General features: G+C 48.0%; 2 protein-coding genes across 3 annotated transcripts in view; both read right to left on the reverse strand.

Moving 5' to 3' along the window:
- Positions 1-9,810: 9,810 nt before the first annotated feature.
- TMEM81 (transmembrane protein 81) lies at positions 9,811-12,411 on the reverse strand. Its single transcript, XM_001507491.4, has one exon. The coding sequence runs from the start codon at positions 11,216-11,218 to the stop codon at positions 10,373-10,375; it is 846 nt and encodes a 281-aa protein (XP_001507541.1). The 5' UTR covers positions 11,219-12,411; the 3' UTR covers positions 9,811-10,372.
- A 75-nt stretch (positions 12,412-12,486) lies between these two features.
- Positions 12,487-27,914, reverse strand: part of RBBP5 (RB binding protein 5, histone lysine methyltransferase complex subunit) — a 29,247-nt gene continuing 13,819 nt past the window's right edge. Inside the window, exons 10-14 of one of the 2 annotated variants that reach the window (XM_029068825.2) lie at positions 27,233-27,350; positions 25,661-25,730; positions 24,204-24,433; positions 21,320-21,397; positions 12,487-14,967 (exon numbers count right to left, since the gene is read on the reverse strand). In XM_029068825.2, coding sequence (XP_028924658.1) covers positions 14,939-14,967; positions 21,320-21,397; positions 24,204-24,433; positions 25,661-25,730; positions 27,233-27,350 — 525 coding nt within the window. In that variant the 3' untranslated portion in view covers positions 12,487-14,938. Of the gene's footprint in view, positions 14,968-21,205; positions 21,398-24,203; positions 24,434-25,660; positions 25,731-27,232; positions 27,351-27,914 lie in introns of both variants that reach the window. The other variant, XM_029068824.2, reaches the window with a different exon arrangement.

Below are 27,914 nucleotides of genomic sequence, written 5' to 3' on the forward strand. Positions count from 1 at the left end.
TTTTACCAGCCTCTCCCTGCTTCCAGTAGGAAGCTTCCCTGGTGTTTGTTCCCTAGGAAAAAGCAGAGCAAAAATCGATCAATGGAATCGACTGATCCCCTCTAACGAAAGAACCCTGGTGGACCTTTCCGAGTTTGCCTTTAAGTGCCTCACGGGGATAGCACGGAGAGTGAAAAGAGCCCTTGCGGTTCTTCCCTCCGTAAGCTGTCTTGGGTGGGCGGGGCAGGGGGGTGGGATGGCACTGTGGAAATCACTTCACCTTGGCACGTGCTTTGGCCTTGACTAGCGGTCTCTTTCCTAGTCCCTCCTGTGTTTCCCTTGTTGGTTCCCTTCCAGCTGCTTAGCCTCACCCCCCAAGTAGGGGTTGGGGCCTGCTTTCCCCTACAGGTAGGCTGAGGAGAAGAGAAATCCATGTCAGGACCAAGGTGGTCAATTCTTGGTGGGGAAGGGGGAAGGGGAGATTGCCGACTCTTGAGGGGATGGGGGTCTAGTCACTAACCTCCAGCCCATTCCCCGTGTCACCCTCCTGTCCTTAAAGGATTCAGGGGTCAGCTCTAGGTGGACAGACCCTCTTAGCAGGAGGAACAGCAGGAGGGTTTTGAAAGTAGCCAGAGAATTTCCTGGCTGTTGGCGACATGAAGAAATGACCAAAGGAACCAATGAGACCTCCTTCCCAGGAGGTGGAAAGAAAGGAGGCAAACTTCAATCTGTCTGAATGAGTTAGGTCAGCCCTGTCCAGAAGCAGCGGGGTGGACATGATATAGTCTGGAACACCCCTCCTGGCCCTGAGGTTCTGGCTCCACAGGGTTTTGGAGCCGAAGGCTAATTCCAGAAAGTAAGGGGCAGGGATTGACAAAGACCCTCTAAGCACCAGGAACTGGTTGTTCTTGACTTTGGCTCCAGGGGAAGTTCCCTTCACACAGTAGCGTACTGCCACAGGCAGCTGCAAAACTTCCTTTGCTGAAAATTCTTAAGGGAGAAGGCGATGGGTCTGAGCCAAATTCAGTATATTTCAGCCTGGAGGCAGAGGGGTGAAAAAGTTGACTTCCACAGGGCTTTCCAGTCAAAGGATTCTAATGGTTAGGAGGGTGGAGTTGTCTTTTCCCTGATTTTCCAGCCTCACCTTCCTCTCTTCTCTTCCTCCTCATCAGTCGGCTACTCTTCTCGGGCATGGGTGGCTGGGAAGACAGTGCGGTCGTCCACCCCACGGAACAGACTTGGGGACGGATCCTGCCTGGGAAAGAGGACTGGGGAACGGTAATTACTTTTTCAAGCCCACCAGCAGCCATTTTTAACAGGCCCTTGAAGAGTGAATGCTCCTCCCAAAGTGGTTTGAAAAATGGGGTGTGTGTTAGATATGAGAAGTCTCATGTGTTTGGCTAGTAAAGGGAGTTTTACTGGAAAGCAGCATGGCCTAGTGGAAAAAGCCCGGGCCGGGGAGTCAGAGGACGTGGGTTCTAATCCTGGATCTGCCACTTGCCTGCTGTGTGGCCTTGGGCAAGTCATTTCTCTTCTCTGTGCCTCAGTTTCCTCAACTGTAAAATGGGGATTCAATACCTGTCCCCCTCCTACTTGGACTGTGAGCCCCATGTGGGACAGGGACCCTATTCAACCTGATTAACTTGCATCCACCCCAGTGGTTGGAACAGTGCTTGACACACAGCAAGTGCTTAACCAATACCGTAACTGATGAATTAATTAAAGGAGGTTGTGCTCTTCAAACTTCCTTCCCCAAAGCCGATATGTCCCCCTGGTTTCCGTGTTGGTTACAAGGTGTTAGAAAAGCCAAAAGGGCCCACAACTCTTGCCTGGAGCTTTTGGGTAGGTCCAGGGGGGTGTACACTTCCAGATACCCTCTTGCCCCTCAGTGGTCTGGCTTGCCCCACAATCCTCCATGAGGTGAGCCTCTCGCTTGGGAAGGTCTCTGAGGAAACGTCTCCGGCGGAAAGTTGGGGCAGCTTTCTCCTTCCGGACCATTTGGCTGTACACTCTTTTTTGTGTGTGTGGAAACCCCCACCAACTAGATTATTATACTCTTCTCTTGTATTTACTGTAATTAAGGTTATTTATCGGCTCCGGTCGCGCGCAGTTCTTAAATAAAACTCTTCATCCGGTTTCGGCAGTTCCGGGCCACCGCGTGTTCTGTCTTCCTGAATGTGTCTCAGAACAACTTCCTTAAATATCCCGTGCAGCCTCTCCACACTGCTTCCTCTCTCTTGGGAGAAAGGAAAAATACCAGAGATTCAAAGGACTGCCCTTCATCCCTGGGTGCTCAGGCAGATGTTGTTTGTCTCACTCAGGCGAGTCCAATAAAGCTCAGCCAGGCAGCAGCTCCTACAGATGATTCTGTAGCTCACGAGGGTTGGGCTCACTAAGGGGTGTTTGGATTCGGTGCCTTTGTCAAATGGCTGGTGTGTTGCTTCTCCAGTCTTTTTCTCACAGTATATTGGGAGGGGACAGGAAGTGGTCTCCTGAAGCAGCAGGTGGTGTGAAGGGGCTCATGCTCTCTGATAAAATCACTGCGGTCATTTGACAGTGAATCTCTGGCCCATCTCTGGGTGCCAACTTTAGACTAGCTGGAGTAGAAATGGTAATCTTTATTATTAAATTAGGTATTCAGTAATTAATATTATATTGTACTCTTCCAAACACTTAGGACAGTGCTTAGCACACACTTAGCACTCAATACATGTGACTGATTAAGTGCTTACTATGTGCTGAGCACTGTAACTAAGCTGTGGGAGAGAACACACAGGAGGAAATTAAAGACGGTCCCTGGCCCTTGGGGAGTTCACAAGGGTGCTATCAAAGGCTCAGCACTGATGAGCTGGACAAAGGAATTCAGAATGTATTCAAGCAGGTTGCCAGATGACACTAAACTGGACCAGGTGGCCAACACTGGAAGAGGGATAAGATTTAGAGCTATCTGGTTGAATTTGAAAAATGATCCTTCAAAGCACGATGAAATTCAACATGGGTAAGAGCCAGGTGATACCCTTAAGTGTGATAAACACACAAAAAGCACAAATGGAGACACACTGGTTAAATGTTGAGTTCAGCAGAAATACTTAAGAATCAGGGTTGACCCCAAGACTATGAGTCATCAATTTGTCATTTGAAAATCCCATATTTTGGGGGTTGTACTCTTAAGGACTTAACATGGATCAGAACACAATTCAGCATACTCTCCAGGCCCTAATGGTGTATTTTCTTATTCCACAAAATAAGAGCTAGCAGAGACAAGAGCTCCTCTGGTCCAACTCTCTCCCTCCAGACAGGTGGGCGACTAAACCATCGAGGTTGAGGGCCCATTATTATTATTTTTTTAAATGGTATTTGTTAAGAGCTTACTATGTGCCCGGCACCATACTAGGTGCTGGGGTAGATACAGCTAATCAGGTTGAACATAGTCCATGTCCCACAAGGGACTCAGTCTTAATTCTCATTTTTACAGTTGAGGTAAATGAAGCACAGAGAAGTTAACTGAATTTCCTGAGGTTCCAGTTCCCATGCCTGTGCTCTATCTACTATTCGCATTGCTTCTCCATGCTGCTGCTTTTCTTAAAAGACTTAGAGGAATTAAAACCCTATTCCCTCTGGCATGTTCTCTCAACTCTTAATACAGTCCTCTGTACTCAGCAAATGCTTAATATTATTACTACTCCTACTTGGCTATTGAAGCAATCAATAGTATTTATTGCATACTTGCGGTGTGCGGAGCACTGTAGTAAGCACTTGGGAGCGTACAATCCAACAGAGATGGAAGACACATTCCCCGTCCACAAATAGTTTAGTGTTTAATAACCCTGGAAGTCAGGAAGTTCTTCCTAATGTCTAACTGAAATCTTTCCTTTGGTAACAGAAGCCCATTTCCTCTTGTCTGGCCCTCCGTGGCCATAGAAAATATTAGTTAGGTACAGCCCTAGAGAAACCCTTCATAGATTCATTCATTCCTTCATATTTATTGAGCACTTACTGTGTGCAAAGCACTGTACTAAGCACTTGGAAAGTACAATTTGGCAACTGATAGAGACAATACCTAACCAATAATGGGCTCACAGTCTAGAAGGGGAGACAGACAACAAAACGAAACAAGTAGACAGGCATCAATTGCATCAAAATAAAGAATTATAGATGTATACACATCAGTAATAAAATAAATAGAATAGTAAATATGTACAAATATACACAAGTGCTGTGGGGTGGGGAAGGGGGTAGAGCAGAGGGAGGGAATAGGGACGATGGGGAGGGGTGGAGGAGCAGAGGAAAAGGGGGGCTCCGTCTGGGAAGGCCTCCTGGAGGAGGTGAGCTCTCAGTAGGGCTTTGAATTGAAGGGGGAAGAGAACTAGTTTGGCAGATGTGAGGAGGAAGGGCATTCCAGGCCAGAGGTAGGACATGGGCCACAGGTCGACGGTGGGACAGGGGAGAATGAGACACAGTGAGGATGTGGAAGCAGCGTGGTTCAGAGGAAGGAGCCCGGACTTGGGAGTCAGAGGTCGTGGGTTCGAATCCCGGCTCTGCCACTTGTCTGCTGTGTGACCTTGGGCAAGTCGCTTTACTTCTCTGGGCCTCAGTGACCTCATCTGTAAAATGGGGATGAAGACTGTGAGCCCCATGTGGGACAACCTGATCACCTTGCATCTCCCCCAGCGCTTAGAACAGTGCTCTGCACATAGTAAGCGCTTAACGAATACCAACATTATTATTATTATGTTTGCAGCAGAGGAGTGGAGTGTGTGGGCTGGGCTGTAGAAGGAGAGAAGGGAGGAGAGGTAGGAGGGGGCAAGGGGATGGACATCTTTGAAGCCAATAGTGAAGAGTTTTTGCTTCATACAGAGGTTAAAAGGCAACCACTGGAGATTTTGGAGGAGGGGGGTGACATGCCCAGAGCATTTCTGTAGAAAGATAATCTGGGCAGCAGAGTGAAGTATAGACTGAAGTGGGGAGAGACAGGAAGATACTTCTCTAGTAACCCTGCAGCCTTCACTTCTTTTGCCTAAGAAACACCAAGCCCTTTTATCTTTCCTCCTAGAGTTGATTTTGCATCCTTTTCTGTTGTTCGTGGTTGAACTCGGCCCACATCTTATATACAGGGGTGACCAAAATTGGCGACAAAATTGTTCAGTGCAGAGTAGAGCAGCAGGATTGCCTCCAGAGTCTTGCATATACCTAACACCTCTCACTACCTCCAATCAGTGGTATTTATTAGTAACAATTATTATGGTATTTGTTTAGAGCCCACTATGTGCCAAGCACTGTTCTAAGTGTTGGAGTAAATACAAGATAATCAGGTGGAACACAGTCCCTGTCCCACGTGAGGCACACAGTCTAAGTATCAAACAATGGTTTAAGCACTTACTGTGTACAGACACCATACTAAGCGCTTGGTGGAGTAAAATACAGTAGAGTCGATAGGCAGTGTTGCGTAGTGGATAGAGAAAGGGCCTGGGAGTCAGAAGGCCCCATGTTCTAATTTCAGCTCCACTTGTATGACCTGCTATGTGACCTTAAGCAAGTCACTTCACTTCTCTGGGCCTCAGTTACCTCATCTGTCTAATGGGGATTAAGACTGGGAGCCCCATGGGAAACAGTGACTGTGTCCAACCTGAATAGCTTGTATCTACCCAAGCGCTTACTAGGGTGCCTGGCATAAAGTAAGGGCTTTATAAGTACCATTAAAAAAAAGATCCCTGCCTCAAAGTGTTTTCCAAGCAGCAGGGGACACAGATATTAAAACAAAGCACAGACAGGGGAAGCATCCGAGTATAATGATTGGCTCATGAGTCCTGAGAGAATGGAGGGGTGAGTACCCAAATGCTTGGAGTATGTGGAACCCAAGTGCATAGGTAATCCCATATAGAGGGAAATACGGCAAGATGAGAGATTAATCGAGGTGAGAGATTAATCAGGGAAGGCTTCCTGGAGAAGATGAGTAGAGCTTTGCAAATGTACTGACAGTTATGAAGTGGGCGGGAGGGAGCAAGTGCAGCGTGGCTCAGTGGAAAGAGCACGGGCTTTGGAGTCAGGGCTCATGAGTTCGAATCCCAGCTCTGCCACTTGTCGGCTGTGTGACTGTGGGCAAGTCACTTAACTTCTCTGTGCCTCAGTTCCCTCATCTGTAAAATGGGGATTAAGACTGTGAGCCCCACTTGGGACAACCTGATTCCCCTATGTCTACCCCAGCGCTTAGAACAGTGCTCGGCACATAGTAAGCGCTTAACAAATACCAACATCATCATCAAGTGATTGATGGCAAGAAAGATGAGAGCAAGGTCAGGTATTATTAGTAATAATAACAACTATTTTTTAAGTACTTATAATGTGTCAAGTAGTACACTAAGCCCTGTGATAATCCAGATATTATGGTATTTGTCAGTGCTTAATGTGTAATAATAACAATTATGGTATTTGTTGCCAAGAACTGTACTAAGCGCTGAAGTGGATATAGGCAAATCAGGTTGGCCACAGTCTCCGTTCCACACAGGGCTCTCAGTCTCAATCCTCATTTTACAGATTACTGAGGCACAGAGAAGTTTAGTGAATTGCCTACGGTCACACGGCTGACAAGCAGCGGAGCCGGGATTAGAACTCACGACCTCTGACTCCCAAGCCCGTGCTCTTTCCACTAAGCCATGCTGCTCCTGCAAGTCCTCTTTCAGTCTTCCCCTTGCCTATATTTCTGTTTGGCTTTTGTTCTGTAATGCAAGCCTCCTATGCATTCCAGGCTGAGTAGTGACTTAGGGCCAGCTAGTGGTGCCAGACATCCTGGGTCCTTCAACCTAAATCCAGGCAGAGGCAGCCCCCACCCCCAAGTCTCCAGAGTAGATTGTGAGCAACGCAGAGGTGGGAGCAAGACAGAGGCCGTGCGAAGTGCTCCTTAAAAACCAAGATCCCTCAGCAGCAAAGTCTAAGGGCTGGAATCAGTCAGCCTAGGTTAGTTCCTCTCTGGCTATGACACGGTGATGATATTTGGCAAATTCTTGGCGCACTCCGGGCATTAGGGTCTCTATCTGCCTCCGACAGGGGGGTTGGAAATAAAGAAGACAGTAGAGATGAAAAAACTCAGAGCTCTCTACCTAGCCACAATGGAGAGGTAATTATGATCATTTGCCATTTTTATTTATTCATTTATTTTTAAAATCAAGCTGCCTCCCAGGTTCCTCTACAATGTTGGGTTTTGCAAATCTTCCCTTCTCCAGGCTCTCATTTAATTGGTTAAATATATTTGGAGCAAATGCTGGAATTCACTCAGTGGAATTAGCAGGGTCTTTGGCCATCTGGGGGCCTCCTCCTGAAAGCCCCACAATCCAATCGGGATAATGTACTTTGGGCCTCGGAATGGGGTGGGGGCGGGGTCCCTTAGGTCTGTTTCAAATAGAATGTGGTGGGCCACTTCTCTTCCTCAGAAGTCCTGGGGGCGGCTAAAGCAGGCCAAAGAGTTGAACTTTGCCAGGAGTTTCGGAACTAGGGGGTGGAAATAGAGACCCCCTGCATTGGAGAAGTAGCAGAAAATCTGTGACTGGTTTGGGACTTGATGCAAGACCGTTTCCCCTTGGGCAAAAATAAATGTTAGCACAGGGCAGCAATACTCCCTTTCAAGGGACATTCTGGCAAAGACCACGTAAGGACAGGTTGCCAGCTTTCTGCCTCACAGTAGCTTGGGAAAGCCAAAATCAAAATGATGATGGGAAAACTTGAAAGGGAGCATAAGCAAGGTCATTGCTGGGTCGGATCAGTATTCCATCTCTGACAATGGAACAGGAGGAGGAGGAGGAGGAGCCCACTTTATTAAGTGCCCACTTCATGTGGTGTGCTGAATGAGGCACTTGGGAAGTACAGCATAACCCAATATGTTCCCTGCCCACAGGAGCTTACACATGAATGAGGGAGAGATGCATGAAAATAGAGCAGACTTGCATACACGAGTGTTAGAAGGGTATAAGTAAATTAAAAAAATACTAGCTCTGGTTGAAGGGCTAGGTCTCCGTGTCGGGAAATTAATTGGTGAAAGCTTGTTGGAGGAGGAGGGATTTGAATAGTGGTGAGAACCATGACCCATTTGATGTGGGGAGAACAGCGTGAACGATGTGGAGGAGGTGGGAGTGAAGAGTGAGGAACAGTCAGAAGCTTGGCTTGGGAGGAAAAAAGAGAGCTGATAGAGTCGTGGGCGAAGACAGAGGATAGGTGAGGTGGCGTCAGGTGGTGGAGAACCTAAAACATGACAGTTTTTGTTTGCTGCTCCCCTGTCCCTCCACCCCTCTTGTACTACTAACCCACAACCCTCACCTCCACAGTACGCTCCCTCCACTCCTGTGATAGAGCTGCAGAATCCTACTGTTGGAAATCCAGACATCAGGCTGACTTCGTCCATCAGAAAGTTCAACCTCACCTGCTGTAATTTTGCTCTCTGCCGTCTGGCAACAATACTTCTCCATTCTTATTGACTCCCACCCCTATTGCCTAAGCCAGCTGTTTCAGAGGTTTAACTCCCTCCACCAACCCCCAGCCCTTCCCACCCCCATCTCTTGCCTCTAATGACCCAGCCACATACTTTGATTAAATTGAAACCCTCAGGCGTGATCTTCCTAAAAATCTCCCCACTTTTCTCCAGTCCTTCTCTTCCATCTTTCCCAACAGTATATCAAAAGAACTCTTCCTGACTCTCAAAATTTACCCCCTCCAACTGCACCTGACACCATCCCTTCGTACCTTATCAAGCACTTGCTCCATCCTTTATCACCATCTTCAACCATTCACTGTCCAATGGCTTCTTCTCCACTGCTTTCAAATCCTGTCAGTTCTACCTTCAAAACATCAAAATCTGTTCTTTCCTCTCTAAATTGCTACTTCACTGATCCAAGCACTATATCCCTTCTCCACTCCATACTACATTCTGCTGCCTGGATCATTTTTCTAAAAAAACGTTCGATCCACATCTCCCCATTCCTCATAACCATCAGTCTCGTTACCATCAGTTTTAAAGCGATCAGCTGGCCTCCTCCTACCTTACCTCTCTGAATCCTACTATAATCCAGCCTGCACACTTCACTCCCCTAATGCAAACCTACTCACCGTACCTCATTCTCCACTATCTCAACCCTGACCCTTTGCCCACCTCCTTCCTCTAGTCTGGAACTCCTTCCCCCTCCATACTCACCCCACCTTCGAAGTCTAATTAAAAATCACATCTCCTAAAAGACTTCCAAGTCCTCTTTTCCCCTATTCCCTCTCCCTTTTATATTACCTATGCACTTGGATCTGTACCTTTTAAGCTCTTGATATTTACCTCCGTAGCACTTATGTACACATCCATAATTGACTTTGTCTCCCCCTTTAAACTGTAAGCTCCTGGTGAGCAGGGAATATATCTACCATCTCTGTTACATTGTACTCTCTCAAGCACTTAGTACAGAGCTCTGCATACAATGAGCTCTCAATAAATACCATTGATTGATTGATGCAGTGACAAAAGAAGAAAGTGGAGGATTTTGAGGAAAAATGTGGGCTGTGTGGTGCTTCAGGATGGGGGTGGGGGGGAAGGTGGAGACTGGGAGACAGGTGAGGAGGCTGAGGCAATAGAACCAGGACGTTTGGAGGGTATGTGATGATTATCATCTCATAGCCATCCTATTATAAAAGCCCTGCCTCCTCCTTCTGCAACCTTAATTTCTTCTCTAATAATCCCCTATGCAATTCTAGTCCAGGAATACATCAATGGGGCCTAGTTACCACCCACTCCTTCCGCAGGAAAGGTTTCACTGACCGGCACCAACAAGAGTTTACTTACCTGTCAAACAGTAAACACCAAACTCAGAGAGCCTATACCATTTTATTCTTTGGGAAGAACATGAAGAAGACTGTTAACCATACATTTTCTAGGTAGAAAAGCTACAGTATCCCTAACTCTACCATTCTATTCTAACATCCTGATAAAAATGTAAATATCTGGGGAGTGGAGAGGACAGCCAAGGGTGAATTTTTAACAGAGAAAAAAAAAGAGAGAAAAAAATGCACTCCTCTGAGCAGAATGAGCCAGCCTTCCTCAAGGATTCTAAAACTTCAGAAAGCCCAAGCGGGAAAAGCTGAGACTGAATCTCTGTCCCTCAGTCAATCCCTGCCACCTTTGCCCTTCGCCCCCAGCCAGCCTCTGGACACTTAAGCAGGTCTACAATCTCTCACCTCCCACAGCCCCTACGTGCCTTTCCTCCTCCTGGGCCGGGGGAAGCCCGGGCCCAAGCTGAGGATGCTCTGCACCCCGCCCTTCCCATCCTCCCGTGGCCAAAACACAGGGATGCAAGTCAGCTCTGCTCCTCGACCATCCTCGAGGGGGAGAGGCTCCTGGGAGATTTGCCCGACCCCATTTCACCCAAACCTATTTGTTCTTGAAAACCTTGAGCAAGTAGCGGAGGAATAAGCTCACCAAGACCCCCCCGACCGCCCCACAGACGACTCCCGCCCCGACGGCCACGCCGGCTTTCCGTTTCCACGGCGGGAGGCGGAGCGGCGGGGGGGGCGGGGGCCGTGTCACATCGCCGGTACTGTTGCTGAGAATCACCGCCTCCTGACCTCTGTCTACTAACTTCTGCGACTCTGTCAGGGACTCGTCAAAGTTCAGGTTCACCAGGAGGTGGGAGATGACCCTCAGTCCAAAGTAGACCCTCTTGACGGGCTTCATGTTCCTGATCAGCTGCACGTCGCACCTGTAAGTCCCCGAGTCGGACTCCCTGGCCGCCGGCAGCTTGATGAAATGGGCGTTGCTCCGGTAGGGCTTGAAGAGAGCGTCGTCCGTGGAGATGATCCCGCGGGCGAGCCTCCAGGTGAAGCGGAAAGCCTCCCTCCCCACCGCCACGATCTCTGAGCTCAGGCAGCTCAGCTCAAATGCCTTCCCCACGGGGATGGTGAAGTGGACCATCCCGCAGATCCAGTTGGTCAGGCACTCGGAGCGCTGGATCACACAATTCCTCTTCACGTCATCCGGGCCCACCTCACAGATGGCCTCCTCCTTGTAGCCCAGCCCACAGGTGACGGTGCAGGTGGTGGCGTTGACCACCACCTTCCCGGAAGCGGACCACAGCTCTTGGGGGATGGTCACCGTTACGGACGAAGACCCCACGGAGGGAACGTAGAAGGCGAAAGCCAGAATCCCTAGGATAAAGCCAGGGTCCGAGACCTTCCGATCCCACCAGGCGCCTCCGACGGTCCTCCCGCAGCGAGTCATCTCCCCTACCGTTTGCGTCAAAGCATCGTCGGCCTCCCGAAAAGGGTCCCCTTCGCTCTCCCCACCTCATTCCTTCCTCAGGAGAGAACCTCCAGCGTCGGAGGGCCTGTTGGGAGCATTGTCAATGGATCAATGGCATCTGCTAAACCAGAGTCCAGCCTTAATTTACAAAATAGCCCACGAGCTAGAGCAGGCACCTTGGCTGCTTTCTAACGGCAATTCCTTCCGGCCATCTTTAGCCCTGCTGTTGGTCCAGTGGAAAGAACACTGCTCCAGCCAACAACCAACCAGACCCTGAGTTCTAGTTCCGCTTCTGCCTGTAGCTGGCTCAAGTGGGGTGGAGACCACACAGGAGGCTTGGTATCCTGCTGCCCCATTCCCTGCCTCCTCCTCCTCCTCCTCCTCTTCCGGTGCATTCCGTGCTCCAGAGGGGACCACGGCAGGCAGATGGCTTCCCCAAAACGTTCTCTAGGTGCTAGCACTACAATTGATTCCTCCGCGTGGGTTCTCGGGCTCCTCTGCTCATCTGTCGTTCGTGACGGGTAGGGCGTTTTCTCCGACAATCACCCTGACGTTCATCAGTACGCCCTGTCACACACTGATTTCGTTTGGCCTCTTCGGAAGGTGGCAAACATAAAGGAAGAAGAGGCTTCAGGAGCTGAAATGAATTTTGAAATGCCTTTGGGTAAAAAAAGCCAGGGGTCTCCCACCCCCGACAGAACGGTCTAATCGGGTCTGCAGTGAGATTGCCAAGTCTCCAATTAAGCCACCAATGAAAAGAGAAAGAAATAAGACACTAAGTCTGCTAAAAGTTCTGACTTGCATCATATTGTAAATTACACCGTTCTTAGAGTTTCTACGAAAATGGTGACGGATGTAAATGGGTCGTCGAAAAATGAGTGGACATAGAAGCCGAAAAGCCATTTAAGACGCAGAGATCTTTCTCGGCAAATCTCTAATATGCTTCCCCTTTCCTGTCTAGATGATTTTGCTTCCCAAGAACGTTGAAGGCATTTTGCCTGTTACCCCTCTGAGCGGTAGATGCCCCAAGGAATGCTTACGAGCCCGTTGCCATGAAACAGCTGTGAGGTCACTGAAATGGTCTCAGAGCAGGAAAGGCCCCAAACTGGGTACAGTGAAATACCAACACTTCCAGATTAGGGTGAAGTCTTCAGAGATCATGAAAGGTTCTCCGCTTCGTGGGGACCTTCGTCAATTTCCGGCTTATTAATAATAGTAATTATAATAATAAGGGTAATTGTTAAAAGTTTAATCAATCAATGGTATTTATTGAGCACTCACTGTATTCAGAGCACTGTACTAAACGCTTCGGGAGAAGACAACACAATAAGAGTCGGTAAGACACGATCCCCTGTCCACAAGGAGCCATGTGCTGTACACTGTTTGAAGCGCTTGGGTAGATACAAGACAATCAGATAGGACATAGTCCCTGACCTCCAAGGGGCTCACAGTCTAAGGGGTAAAAATACCCATCCACTGATGTGGGCTGTTTTCAGTATGTTCCAGCCTGCAGGCAGGAAGAGCTGAAGTAGATGATCCTTCAGGTGTAGGATTCCACGCAGAAAGAGATCAATCGATGGACTGATCCCAATTCTCAGGGTCTCTGTCCAGTAAGGCCACGTGCTTTTCACACTGCAAAAGAACATGACTGATGGTTGCAAAGGTGACTTGCTTCTAGCAAATCCATTAAGTAAACACCCATTTTTATTTACAAAGCAGAGATGTTTACACTTTTACGGCTCCCCAGCAAGAACTACCCAACAGACCATCTTCATGTGGTTCGAAAACTACAGGCGTTTTTAAAACCAACAAAAGTCATGGAAAAAAACCAAAACTAGGAGAAAATATACACATACACTGTACAGATGTCGACGGCTTGGACAGAAAACAGCGGTCTTTGGGAGCTGGGGACGATTTAAAAACCAAAACCAGAAAGCCGTCGCCTGAACAACTTGTCGATTAAACGGTTCCAGGTTGAGGCTCTCAGGGCCTGCAGGGTTTGGGAGGAAAAGTGGCCAAAGCCCGGTGTAGATCATCAGGTGAAGGAAAAGCAAAGGAGCTCACGGAGGAACTGGGAGGGGCTGACTAAACCAAGGCCAGGCCCAGATCTGTCCATTGTTCCAAATCCTGGCTTCTCTCATTTTTGAAGCTCAGAGACTTGGTACCACGAGAACATGGCCCAGCTCCCTCCACTAACCCACAGGGTCCTGTTAGGGGTGTGACAGATTAAGCTCTATCAGGAAACAGAAGGTGATACTCGGGGCTGGGACTGTTCCAAGCCAGCCTCAGGGGGCCGAGGGGGACCGACTGGGGCTGTTTAAGTGCCAAGGGGAGTCAGGGGGTGTCTTCCTAGCATCTTGGCTTTCCAGTTGTTGCTCGCCAATCTGGTAACAGAAACCATTGTTCACCTCCTCGCTGGCTCTCTTGCTCCAGAACTTGTACTTCTAAAGCTTTTGCTTGTCATGTTCTCGGGGAAAATCTGGCCCAAAAACCTGCCCGTTGAAGCAACTGGAAACTTGTGGGAAAGGAGGCGATATAAAATGGCCTGAGCCCTACTACCCTGCCCTGCTTTTTCAGAGGGCTCCTTGATGCCTTTTCTCTGTCTGGTGCCATATTTATTCATTCATTTCATTCACTGCTTCTTCCTGAGCTGCAGGGAAAGTTTTAAGAGCCGAAACAGCGTTCTTAGAAAGAATGTGGCTCAATGGGAGGAATACAGCTCCAAGAGGGTGACATTTAAAAACACATAAGGTTTCACCTTGATCTTGGATTCGAGCTTTGGGGGGCTTTGATTTTTCAAAGCTCTGTCCTTGACTCTGCATAGCTTTTTGTTTATTTTCTGTTTTAAAAGGAGGGAAAAGAATGTCTGGAGACACAGATCTTTTTATTTCTTCTCCAACCACGAATTCAGAGCAGCAATAAGTGGGCCCAAATGAAGCCAGCTATCCTCAGGAAACGTGAGGGGTGAGCCTGAACTGATGCTGAGAGGCCAGAAGGAAAAGAGAGAGAGAGCAAAAGGAACACTCTCTCTCCCACCCTCTTGGGCAAAAAGTTACCTGGGATAGATTTATTATCCTCTTCCCTTTATAAAAGGACAAAAAACCTTCTGTGCTGTTCAGGTTTCAGCACTCTTGCCTCCTACCTTTATCCATATAAGGGTGGAGACCTGGAAGACCAAACGAGTTGGGATGAAAAACTGGAGGAAGCAGAGAATGGGAGATGGGGAAGGAGAGCAGTTTTTCTTCTAGAGGACTGCCACGAAAAAAGGACACAACAACAATTCACTTGAAAAAAAAAAAAGCAGGCACTGAGAGCGCAAAAGGGATAATAAGAGGGCAAATTCTGAATGGAATCTCATGTAAAATCATGCGAACAAAAGGATGGCAATTTCTCCAGCGACAAAATTAAGCATTTAAAAGTCTATGCAAGTCAGCAAACCAGAAGGGAGATTCCAAGGTCTCTGAAATCTTCTTTCCTAAAGTCCACGTCACCTTGTACTTGCTGAAAGAATGGGATGGGGTAACATTCCGCTTCCACACTTCATTTTGAAAGAGCTGCTCCCTCTCACCATTTGAGAAGGAGCTAGGAGTCTTTCTGGTTTGTTTTAAAGTCAGTCTATTCCCTGACAAAGCACAATGTCCGGAGTCTGCTGTGGGCAGCAGGGTTGAGAAGAGAGCAGTGGGTGAGCGTAGAATGTCTTCATAATAGTTCTGAGATGGCACCCCCGGCTAAAAAAGATCAGACACATGAAAGAGTTTTCAATAGGACGGACTCAGAGATGGACCAGGGAACAGAATAATGCACAGTGGTGGGCAAGATGCAAAGCGGGTGAAAGCAAACAGGCCAAAGAGAAAACTTGCTTCCCTCCCCCGACCTACGTAACACAGCCGACCCTAAAGTAATTCCTGCTTATGGGAGAACAGGAGAGGGTGGAAAAAAAAATAAAACAAAACACACAGGGATTACACAAAAGACGTTTTAGCCAATATACCTTCACCTTCTTCATCCATCGAACTCTGTGCCGAGGAGCAAAATTGCTTCAGCTTTATCTTCTGTGGCAGAGTTACTAACGAATGGCAAAACTATCTAAAAATGGGCAGTAGGAAATATGAAGGAGAGGCCTTGTTCTGGGTAGCTACAAACTGCACAGTTAGCTCCTGAATAATGAAGAATTGGCTCCAGTCAACTCTTCAGGGAGGCGTCTCTACACTTTTTGGAATTCCACCTACAGAAACTCTTGGAACTGGGCCCCACCGGAGCTTCTACTATTAACATCACTAACAGAATCAACAAAAAAAAATTTAAACCATCAAACGGAGCTGTTGCCCCCTTGCTCTGCAACAGCTTAACCCATGGGAGTTAGCAAGGGCAGACTAAGTTGGGCAGAAGGAGGGATGGGTAATTAAGTAGGACATCTAAGTGTCAAAGCACTGGAGTAGATACAGATCATCAGATCAGACACAGTCCTCGTCCCACTCAACACTCCCAATCTAAGAAGGTAGGGGAGGAAGGGGGAATGTAGGAATCGTATCCCCATTTCACAGATGGGAAAAGAGGTTCAGAAAGGTTAAGGGACTTGCCCAAGGTCACACAACAAGTCAGTGGTACAGCTGGGTTCCTAACTCCCAGGTCTATGCTCTTTTCACTAGGCCACTGTTAGCTCCCAGGGAACCCCGGAAGTGGCAGGGAAGAATGTCATTAACGTCCCCCAATCCTCAGACAGGAGAGAAAGTCTAGTTAGTACTTCAGCTGAAGTTGTGGGGGCAAGGAAAAAAAAATGGAAAAGCATGAAAAATTTGATTCGAGATAAAAAAAAAGGTCTTGAAAATGTACTACAAATGAAACTTCAGGCACAGACCTGCTCAGCTGGAGAGTTGATATACTGGTCACAGAGAATATAATCACATTTGCTGGAAACATAGTAGAAAGGTGACAGTGCGATTCGGAACTCGACCGTTTTACAGAATTGTTACATTAAGATGCAAACAAAGTTTTGAGGCTTCTACTTCATCGGGATATACATTTCCATAGCATCAGCCTTATAGGACTCCTTCCACTGGGGACAGTATAAATGAAAGCAGCTCTTAAAGACGATAGCAAAAAAATTCTTCAATCGGAGGAATGGCCTCCCTCAAACCCTTGTCATGTACCCCCTTGGCTAAGCCCGACCCTCCACTGTAATTTTCTGACTCCTCTGAAGGAGACCAAAAAACCCATAGAGAGGCTGTAGAACCGTCAAGCCACAGACGGCCAAATCTCCAACTTTAGAGATAAGACTTTCTTCCTTTATATTGCAGTTTTTTTTCCCCTGACATTTACTTACAGCCAAGTCCCCATTATCCTAGACAATGGGGATAAGGAGTGTCTGGACCAAGAAAATCCATTAATAATCCCCAAACCTCAGTGTGCTTTTAGTACCAACCTCTTCCCTAATCAAACCATGGGCTAATGTGAGAGGGACTGGTTTCAGTTTCAACTCGTTCCCCACCAATGATGGGAGTGGAGGTGCCCAATAGATGAAGTGGAGAAAACTCAAGAGCCTGAATAAATCACACACTGGACAGTCAAGGCCCTGGATTAATGAGAACTGCCTCGGGCTGCACCTTCACTAGCACCATTAAACAGAATCACACTATCATTCGGATCACGAATTATATCTGTGACAGTGTTCCAAGGCTTGTATAGTGGTCCCGGTGAAGATACGAGCCATTTTTGATGCATTTGGCACTTTTTCTCCCTGTGGATTACAAATGCCTCCAAGTTTTAATAAAGGGGAACAATAAAAAAAGCGAAAATAGTTTGGAAACTCTTTGTAGAGAGCGCCTTTGGAATGGGAAGAAGGATCAAGCCGAAAAAGGTCTTGGAAATGGAGATGGTTTGGGACTTTATCAGAGTAGCAAGACACTAATAATATTAATAAAAGTATTTGTTCAGCACTTACTATGTGCAAGGCACTCTACTAAGTGCTGGGGTCAATATGAGGTAATCAGATTGGACACAGACCACATAGGGCTCACAGTCATCCCCATTTTACAGATGTGGGAACTGAGGCACAGAGAAATGAAGTAACTTGGCCATGGTCACATAGCAGACAAGTGGCGGAGCCGGGATTAGAAGCCAGGTCCTCCTGACTCTCAGGCCCATGCTCTATCCACTAGGTCAGGCTGCTTCTCAAAGTAAAGGCCAAAGATAACTCTTCACAATGGGGCATTCCCTTATACTTTACTGGACCTATAACAGAGTTTAAAATGTAAGACCCCCAGATAGGCTACCCCTAAGCCCTTAAGTGGCATACTAGACCAAACAGCTTTACAAGTACTGTACCTGCTGGACACGGGCAAGTAAATACTCGCGCTACAAACTAAACCAGTCTTGCTGACCAGTCAGTCACCTCTAAACGCTGGTGCTCCCCTTGGAGCTTTTATTTGCAAGAACAAATCCCTTTTATATTTAAAAAAATGCTACTGGATGTGTAGGGTGGAAGGAAAGGAGTGGGTGAGAAATGCCTCTGTCAGCAAAATACAAAAACCCCCACCACACCTTGATCTAGCCAACAAAGTCGATTTCCTCGGGAACTGTGCTGGGAAGATCTTTTCAGTCTTTGATAAATGGTCAGGATGCTAAATCCGCAGCGTTCATTACCCGTGTTCTGAGGACTGTATTAAAATATGAACTGCATTTTAAGTGGGCTGCCTGACCTATATCTGAAGACGGTTAGCTTTCATACATTTTATCCCCATGGAATGCACCACAACAGGCCACCAAAAAGAGCAGAGCAGGAAGAACAAGCAAGGTGAATAACGAAAAGGCAATGATGAAAGAGAAAAACAAATACGATTCTGAGCAACCCAAAAATCCATGGCAGTCGCTGTTCGCAAGGACAGATAAAATTTGGCTGTGTCAGGGAACTGATTGACCAAATTCCCACTAAGAGCTAGAGGGTAGCAGAGCTTTGAAAATGGATCCCGGCCCCATAAATCCAGCTCACCTCTCCCATTGGTTCTCCCAGCCATTGTTCTATGACCCGGTTGATTTTTTTCCCCAGTGTGTCAAGTAAGGACAGCTTGCTTTGTTTGCCCCACACCATCACTGGCTAGGTTTCCAAACATCTGAGCTGGGTCTTCATGAGCAAACGAGACAATTCAGGCTCCTAAAATATCCTTTGGCTTCAATTACCCAGGCAATTATGGACAAAGGTTATTTTGGGAGTCTGAATTATCAGACAATTTGCTCATTTACATGACGCCAATGTGTCACAGTGCTATATAAATTGTGTATATATATATATATAAATGGCATATATACATACATATATACAAATGTATATATGTATATATAAAATGGTATTTGTTCAGTGCTTACTATGTACCAGGCATTGTATTAAGCACTGGGGTAGAAGTCGAGTTGGACACAGTCCATGTCACAAATGGGGCTCATAGTCTCAATCCCCATTTTACAGATGAGGGAACTGAGGCACAGAAGTAAAGTGACTTGCCCAAGGTCATAGAGTGGACAAGTGGCGGAGCTGGGATTAAAACCCATGACCTTCTGACTCCCAGGCCCGTGCTCTATCTACTATACCACGCTGCTTCTACACATCTGAAATACACAATTTCTTTTTACACTGAGAGCTGATGTTTAACCTGGTCCCTACCTCACAGGGAAGGGAAATGTACAGTGGGCAGAAATGAAGGAAAAATAACATCCGCCTCAGTTGCCCGGATATCTTTAGATCATTTTAACTTGATTACTAAACACTGTCAAAGCCTCGAATGGATGAGAAGCAGGACCCAGAACTGTATCAACCATACCTACATCACACATAGGGGAGGAGCGAGTGCAGATATTTCAACTGGACACATCCCTAAACTCCCCTTAAAATGCTCAAGTGAAAAGCATCCCCAGTAGGCTACGGAGCTTCCCTGTTAAATGACCACGCTTTTCAGATCACAAATCACTTTATCCCTGCATTGGGGTGCAGAGGGAAGGCCAGCCTACAAAAGAGCTGTGGAAGAACTGGAGATTATCTCCTAGCACAGGAACATCCTGGACATGGCAAAATCTCCATCCCAGGATCAAAATGAGGAGAGCTCTCCCCTCCGGAGATCCAGCTGGGTAGGCAACTTCCCAGAGGTGCAGTCAAGTGTGATGATGGCAGTCGAGGTAGTATAGCCATCCCTGCGTAGCTGCCACCGTCGCTATCCATCATTAAATCCTGTCGGTTCCACCTTCACAACACTGCTAAAATCCGCCCTTGCCTCTCCATCCGAATGCTGCGTTAATCCAGTCACTTATCCTATCCTGCCTTGATTACTACAACAGCCTCCTTGGTGACCTACCAGACTCCTGTCTCTCCGCATTCCAGTCCGGACTTCACTCTGCTGCCTGGACCATTTTTCTGTAGAAATATTCAGGCCACGATCCCCCCTCCTCAAGAACCTCCAGTAGCTGCCCATCCACCTCCGCATCAAACAGAAACTCCTCACCATCGGCTTTAAAGCACCCCATCAACTTGCCCCCTCCTACCTCGCCTCACTACTTTCCTATTAAATCCCAGCCCACGCTCTTCGTTTCTCTAATGCTAACCTTCTCACTGTACCTCGATCTTATCTATCTCGCCACCGACCTCTCACCCACGTTCTGCCTCTGGCCTGGAACGTTCTCCCTCTTCATATGACGAACAATTACTCTCCCCCTACTTCAAAGCCTTACTGAAGGCACATTTCCTCCATAAGATCTTCCCTAAGCCCTCCTTTCCTCTTTTCCCCACTCCCTTGTGCATCATCCTGAATGACTTCCTTTATTCATCTCCCCACCTCCCAGCCCCACAGCACTTGTGTACTTATCTGTAATTTATTTATATTAATGTCTATCTCCCCCTCTAGACTGTAAGCTCACCGTGTGCAGGGAATGGGTCTGTTTATTGTTTCATCGTACTCTCCCAACCGATTAGTACAGAGCTTCTGCACAGAGTAAGCACTCCATAAATATGACCGACTGATAGCAGCAGCATCTCCTTCAGAGTCCGACTTCCCGAAATTACTGAAGCTACTGTTTGGGCCCAGATTACACCACTGAGGAAGAATTCAGAGGATCCCAGGGTGGGGGGGACCCTCAAAAAGCCATGTCTCACGCCATTCCAGGGCCACAACCAGAAGCAAGAGCTGGGCCAGAGTCCCTCAGGTTTCCAACGGGCTCGGGAAAGGAGCCATGGTTTGAATTTTTTTTTTTAACAGTATTTGTTAAGCAATTACCATGTGACAAATACTGTACTAAGCACTGCGGGAGATGTAAGTTAGGAAGGATGCGGTCCCTGCCTCACATGGAGCTCATGGTCTAGAGGAACGGGAGTATGGGTATTGAATCCCCATTTTATAGACGATGACACTGAGGCCCAGAGAAGCTAAGCGGCTTGCTCAAGGTCACAGAGCAGGCAAGTGGCAGAGCCGGGACTAGAATCCAGGTCCTCGGGCTCTTGGGGCCCATGGCCTTTCCACTGGCCCACCCCGCCCTGGGGCTAATGACAGTAGAGGAGATTTGAATGCCTCCCTGTAGGCGGATCCTCCCAGATTTCTCCTGCCACCATCCGGGGCCCTGGTGGAGCCCACGTTCCCTCCCGCCTCCCCCACCCACCTCCTAGCCGCTCACGATCAGCTCCCAGCTACTAGGGGAAGAAGATGAATCAGTTCCTAACTTTGGAGGTGGTCAGTTTCAAGGGCTGTGTTTTCCCCTTGAAAAGTTGGCTGACTTCGCTTCTCGGCAAAGATCTGGGCGCAAACAGCGCCAATCGATGCAGTACAATCCGCTTTGCTTTGCCCTTGAGAGCAGCTCATCTCTCCCTGAGCCAAAGCCATTGGGAGGGGAGGGGAGGGTCGCAGAGGGAGGATACAAAGCTGAGCCGGAGTCAGGGGCTGTACAAAGCAAGGCCACCAAGCAAGCCAACTCCCGCTCACACTGGGTCCTTACCTGTCAGAGGCTGTCCGAGCTCCGCCTGCACTTTACCCTTCGTTGCTCCTTCCAGAGGTAAACCTCTGTCCCCTTTGTAGAGTTTCGGTTTAAATGGGGAATCTTTCTCTTTACCTTTAGATCCTTTAGGCCGGCCGGCTTGCTTCTTCTTGGATTTACCATCCCCTTTCACACCCAGGAGTGGATGGACTTCTGTGGGGGAAACAGGCACGGGGAGAGTCGCAACGAGCGGCAAGCCAAATGCCCCCCCGAGTCCTCCCTTGCCTGGAATCGCCCCCCACCAGTCCCGTGCACAGGCCCACCCGTCCGTATTGTCACAGCTCCGTTCCTTATTTGGAATAAAATATTCATCCGTTAAAACCGAGATCCATCCTCTTTGGTTCTGATGCAGTAAGAGGAAGAGGATGAGGAGTGTTTCTACCACCTCTACTGCAATGTTATAATAATAACAATAATAATTGTGGTATTTGTTAAGTGCTTATTATGTGCCAGGCACTTTACTAAGCACTGGGGTGGATACAAGCAAATCACGTTGGACACAGTAACTGTCCCGCATGGGCTCCAGTCTTGATCCCCATTTCCAGATGAGGCCCAGAGAAGTGAAATGACTTGCCCAAGGTCACACAGCAGACAAGTGGCAGAGCCAGGATTAGAGCCCACGACCTTCTGACTCCCACGCCCATGCTCTATCCACGATGCCATACTAGTTCTACAAGTTTAATATAGGTGCTCTGTACACAGTGAGCACCCCATAATGAAGCAGCATAGCCCAGTGGCTAGGGCACGGGCCTGGGAGTCAGAGGACCTGAGTTCTAATCCCAGATCTGCCACTTGTTTGCTGTGTGACCTTAGGCAATTTCACTGTGCCTCACTTCTCCTGTTCTTCCTCCCACTTAGACTGTGAGCCCCATGTGGGACAGGGACTATGTCCAAACTAATTCACTTGTATTTACCCCAGAGCTACAACAGTTTTTGACACACAATAAGCGCTGAACAAATACCATTAAGTAATAATAATAATCCTGGCTCTGCCACTTGTCAGCTGTGTGATTGTGGGCAAGTCACTTAACTTCTCTGTGCCTCATCTATAAAATGGGGATTAAGCCTGTGAGCCTCAAGTGGGACAAGTTGGTTACTCTGTATCTACCCCAGCGCTTAGAACAGTGCTTGGTACACAGTAAGTGCTGAATACCAACATTATTATTACAATAATAATAATGATGATGATGGTATTTGTTCAGCGCTTACGATGTGCCAAGCACTGTTCTAAGCGCTGGGGTAGATACAAGGTTCTCGAGTTGTACCACGTGGGGCTCACAGTCTTAATCCTCATTTTACAGATGAGGTAGCTGAGGCATAGAGAAGTTTAGTGATTTGCCCAAAGTCATACAGTTGACAAGTGGCGGAGGCGGAATTAGAACCCACGACCTCTGACTCCCAAGCCCGTGCTCTTTCCACTAAGCCACACTGCATACAACTGAATGACTGCTAAGTAATAACCAACTTCACTGCAGGTTGGCACCAGGCTTGGGATGAAAACTGTCTACCAACTCTGTTATAGTGTATTCTCCCAAGTGAAGTCCTCTGCACACAGTAAGCACTCAAATTCATTTATTCAATTGTATTTCACAATAAAATACCACCCATTGACTGATGGTGGGTCACCAAGCACTGTTCCCTCTGAAATGGGTAGGTGGCGGTCACTGATCTTGAGGATACATTGGAAATGCCACACGGCTTGAAGGAATATTGCTCAGGACCGACCTTAGTCCTCAGTGGGTCACTCCTGGACTTCCAGGTCAGAGCCAGGGCCAAATTACCAAGGAAGCCAATCAGACATGTGCCCAAGGGCAGCAGAGTGAACGCTGCTGCACAGCTGGGGGACTCCATCCCCAGGAGGAGTTTGCCCCTCCTCCCAACCCATACTTCTGCCTTTTAATTCCCATCTCCTCCACGCCCAAGCTCAGTAATTCCTTGCTGCTCTCTCAAGTGCAGCAAACTGGAAGAGACTCAGGGGAAATACTCAGACCACCTCCCTCCAGTCAGAAAGTAGTTTTCAGTCCCCTCCTGCCGTGCAAGAATTCACAATAATAACTGTGGTATTTGTTAAGCGCTATGTGCCGATCACTGTTCTAAGAGCTGGGGTAGATACAAGTTAATCTGGTCTGACACGGGACTCCCAGTCCAGGGGAAATGTGGGAGGAAAACAGGTACTGAATCCCCATTTGACAGAAGAGGAAAACAAGGCACAGAGAAGCCTTGGCCTGCCGAAGTTCCCACAGGAGTAAGTGGCGGAAGCAGGATGAGCACCGAGAAGCTACGTGGCCTCGTGGATAGATCAGGGGCCTGGGAGTCGGAAGGACTTAAGATCTGATCCCGGTTCTGCCATTTGTCTGTTGTGTGACCGTGGGCAAGTCAATTCACTTCTCTGTGCTTCAGTTACCTCACCTGTAAAATAGGCATTAAGACTGAGAGCCCCATGTGGGACAGGGACTGTGTCCAACCTGACAAGCTTGTACCTACCCCAGCATTTAGTACAGTGCCCGGCACATATTGAGCACTTAACAAATACCATTAAAACCAACAACAACAACAAAAAATTAAGTCCTCTGACTCCCAGGCCCAAATAACTGAGGTCCTCTGACTCCCGGGCCCAGGTTCTTTTTGCTAGGCCAGAAGCCTCGTGAGCGATTTGCCTCACGACGTGACTAGATTAGCTTCTTGCCACAAAGTGGCAACGGAGCAACCCACGCTCAAACATCCCAAACATCCCAGCTGGAATTTTCTGAAACAAGATTAGAGATATAGCTGATGGATGGTTAGCCAGCCCAGGTTGGGGGTAGCCGCCTGTGTGGCAAGCTCTGGGCTCCCATTCGCGAGGAGGGGAAGTGATCGGGTCAGAGACTCGGAGAACAGGCAAGGCAACCGGCAGGCCAAGCCAGAGGACAATGAGGAAACACCCACCCCTCGGGGATCAGCCAGGGGAACGGAAACCCACCGTCGTTAGGGACTCCTTGCAGCTCTATGTTGGTTGTTTTGGGTTTCTTCTTTGGTGGCTGGGGTCCATCCACTGAAGACTGCCTCTTCTTCTCCGAGCAGACGCCCTCTTCCATCAGGGCCGTCTGCACTGCGTCGGGTGGGGGCCCGTAGGGATTTTCCTCCGGGTCTTCCACCTCAGGAGCGATGGGTAGGTACAACAAAGCCTTAGAATCCTCCAGCTCCTCGTCACTGTGAAATGAGACACACCACAGACTTGTCGTCCTTCACTGTGGGAGTGAAACCTGCCTGTCACCCACATAACCACTGGCCTATCTCCCCAGGCTTTAAAAGAAATCAGGCAGTGAGATGAAAATGAGCAGCAGACCACATTGGGAAGAGGATAATAATAATAATGGTATTTGTTAAGTGCTTATTATGTGCGAGGCACTGGACTAAACGCTGGGGTGGATACAAGCAAATTGGGTTGGACACAGTCCCTGTCCCACGTGGGGCTCACAGTCTTAGTCCCCATTTTACAGATAAGGTAACTGAGGCACAGAGAAGGGAAGTGACTTGCCCCAGGTCACACAGCAGACAAGTGGTGGGCCCGGGATTAGAACCCACGACCTTCTGACTCTCGGGCCCGTGCTCTATCCACTACACCATGCTGCTTCTCAAGAGCATGGGACCGAAAGTCAGGTAACCTGGGTCCTAGTCCCAGCTCCGCCCTTGGCCTGCTGTATGGTCTCAAGCTGGTCACTTCCCCTAGACTATAAGCGCTTTGTGGGCAGGGAACATGGCTACCAACTGTAATATTGTACTCTCCCAAGTGCTTAGTACAGTGTTCTGCACACAGTAGTAGTAATAATAATAATGGTGGTACTTGTTAAGTGCTTACTCTGGGCCAAGCTCTGTTCCAAGTTAATCAGTACATGCTCAATAAACACCATTAATTGATTTATCCTCTCTGTGCCTTGATTTCGACATCCATGTGAAACACAGGGTAAAGTACCCAGTCTCCCTACATTCTGGACAGGGAATCTGGTGAGGGTCAGGTACGGTCCGGCTTGATTTCCTACACCTACTCAATATAGTGTTTTAACACTTAACCATTATTATTTTAATATTTTCTCTTCTCTCTTGGGAATTGGTGCTTAGGGGATGCTGCACTTTCTTTAGGCCAAAGCTTGTGTCCTCAAAGCTTAACGGGATTGGGAGCGGGATATGAGAGTGGCTCAGAGACGGGGGGCATGGCATTTTAGTGAAGGCTGGTGGACCAAGGCCAATTTGGTGGGCTGAACCCAATTTTTGCAGACTTGTATATCATAGAAGCTGATTTCCAAAGCTGACCCTGAAATCGTTTGAGCATATCACTCCCCTGACAGGGCTGATTTCCCTCGGCTATGGGAGATGAACAGGAACAGTCATCCCAGCTCTCCTGCTTTCAAAAGAAGCCAAGAGCCAGGGTTAGCTTACCTGCTGCAAAAAGCGGCTATTGGATCTACGCTAGTGACGTCGACCTCTTCGTCCTCTGCCGCATCCGCACCTGGAAACCAGGGGGAGAGGAGGAACGCAGAGATGGAGGGAAACCCAACGGGCAGTTGAAGGCCTCCGAGAAGCCCGGATCCAGGAGACAAATGAGCGGCACAGTCCAGGACAGGTTTCCCTCCAGGGCCTGTCTCCTTCCCTCTGTGTAGCTTCTGAGTAATTAATAGGGTTAATTCTACCTGCTACCTGAAGCTCCCGCTGAGGAGCGGCACTTTGCAACTTCTTAGCCCTGTCAGGCGCCACTGATTTCCTTCTCCTGATATCTTGGCACCACCAAGTGGCCGACTTGCATTACATCTGCTACTGCTTCACCAATTTAAAAACAAAACAAAAAACAAAACACTTTTTAAGAGGGCGGCCGAGGCAGAATAACAATTTGTCACCAGCATTTTCTGCCAGTAAACCACCTGGAAACACAGGAGGTACGGACCAATAAAGGACTGCGGCCACCACCGCAACTGGAGTGGCAAGTCGCTCCCCTGAAACATGAAGTCCCGGAAGATGAAACTCTTTCGAAATGAAGCCACGCGGAGGGAGCCAGAGTGTGCATCTATCCCGTCAGTTTTAAGGCAATCAAATCGGCTCTCTCCCTATCTGACCTCGCTGACCTAGTACAACCCAGCCCTCACGCTTGGCTCCTCCAACTCTGACTTACTTGCCGTACCTTGATCTCATCTCTCTCACCACTGACCCCTCGCTTGACGTCATTCCTCTGGCCTGGAACTCCCTCCCCCTTCACATCCACCTAACAACCACTCTCCCCACCTTCAAGGCCCTGCTTAAAAAAAAAAAAGACCAAAATAAAACCCCTAAGAGGCTTTCCCTGGCTAAGCCCTTATTTCCTCTACTCACTTTCCCTTCCGTACCACCAATGCCCTTGAATGTGTATCCCTTAAGCTTCTTATATCCCACCCTCAGTCCCAAGGCACTTCTGTCCTGCCATCTCTCTTCTCTGTAATTTATTTCAATGTCTGTCTCCCCCTCTAGACGGTAGGCTCCTTCCGGGAGGTCTCGTGTCTACCGACTCCGTGGTACTGTACTCTCCCAAGGGTTTAGAACAGTGCCCTGCACACAGTGAGTGCTCAATACATATGCCTGACTGATTGATGGATGGATCAAAGGTCTGGGAGTCAGGAGGTAGGGCCAAGTCTCAATTCTGCAACTGGACCACTCTACGACCTTGGACAGGTGACAACCTCTCGGGATCTCCATTCTTCATCCGCAAAACGGGCATAAAAATTGCCCTTACTCCACGTGAGGATTCAGTGTGATGATAGCTGAGGGGAACGTGCCTTAGAAAAATAAACGTGCCATACAAATTCAAGGTATTTTACCGTGTGTTACTTTACATAAACCTAACCATCTTGGATTCCTTCATCCATACCACTGGTTGATTACTAATCCCAGCTCTGAATGCGACTTTCCCAGCCGATAAACAGTGGCTTGTTGAGAGCTGTTTCTATTATCCTAAAGACACCATCCTTGATCGAGAAGCGTTACCTGTCTGTTCTGGCTCGCTCTTATCTTCATCTTCGATATCAAATTCTGATTCCCTCTCTTCGTATTCCACATTTTCATCCAGCTCTTTAAAGTCTGGTGCGAAGGCACTCCAGTTTTCCTGCACCGCGAACATAGAGAACATCTGACCGACGTACAGCACCGTGCCAACTGGATTTCCTGATCTACTTGCTTCAGATGAGTTTCATGTGTGCACCTGTCAGCTTAGAAGTAATTCTCAGCGATCCAGATTTTGACTGATAAGAACAAGGGGGGGACGACACCAAAAACCTCTCCCTTTAATGATGCTTGCATCAACTACCATGTTTCTCACCAGAGATTTCAGCAATTTCCTTCCTCATTACTACAAATATTTTGCAGTTCTAAAAGTACAAGCTTGTCTTAAATCACACCCACTCTCTCCACACTTTACATTTTGAAAAAAACGGAGATTTGACAAAATAACAAAGATGTGAAATGGGAAGAGAATCCCTTCAATTAAACACAATAAAAAAGGCTCATCGACTCCAAGATGACGTACTAACCACCAGGCTAGCCAAAAAATGAGGAAAAATGAATAATGTAGGCATGTTTATGGGTAGGGAATGTGACCACTGATTCTGTTGTACTGTACTCTCCCCAGCGCTCAGCACAGTGCTGTGCACATAGTAAGCACTCAATAAAT

This window comes from Ornithorhynchus anatinus, chromosome 7, assembly GCF_004115215.2.
Source record: "Ornithorhynchus anatinus isolate Pmale09 chromosome 7, mOrnAna1.pri.v4, whole genome shotgun sequence".
Classification (NCBI taxonomy): Eukaryota; Metazoa; Chordata; class Mammalia; order Monotremata; family Ornithorhynchidae; genus Ornithorhynchus; species Ornithorhynchus anatinus.

Bases quoted from the DNA above. Each gene is read 5' to 3' on its own strand.
- TMEM81 (XM_001507491.4), bottom strand. From the start codon at position 11,218: ATGACTCGCTGCGGGAGGACCGTCGGAGGCGCCTGGTGGGATCGGAAG.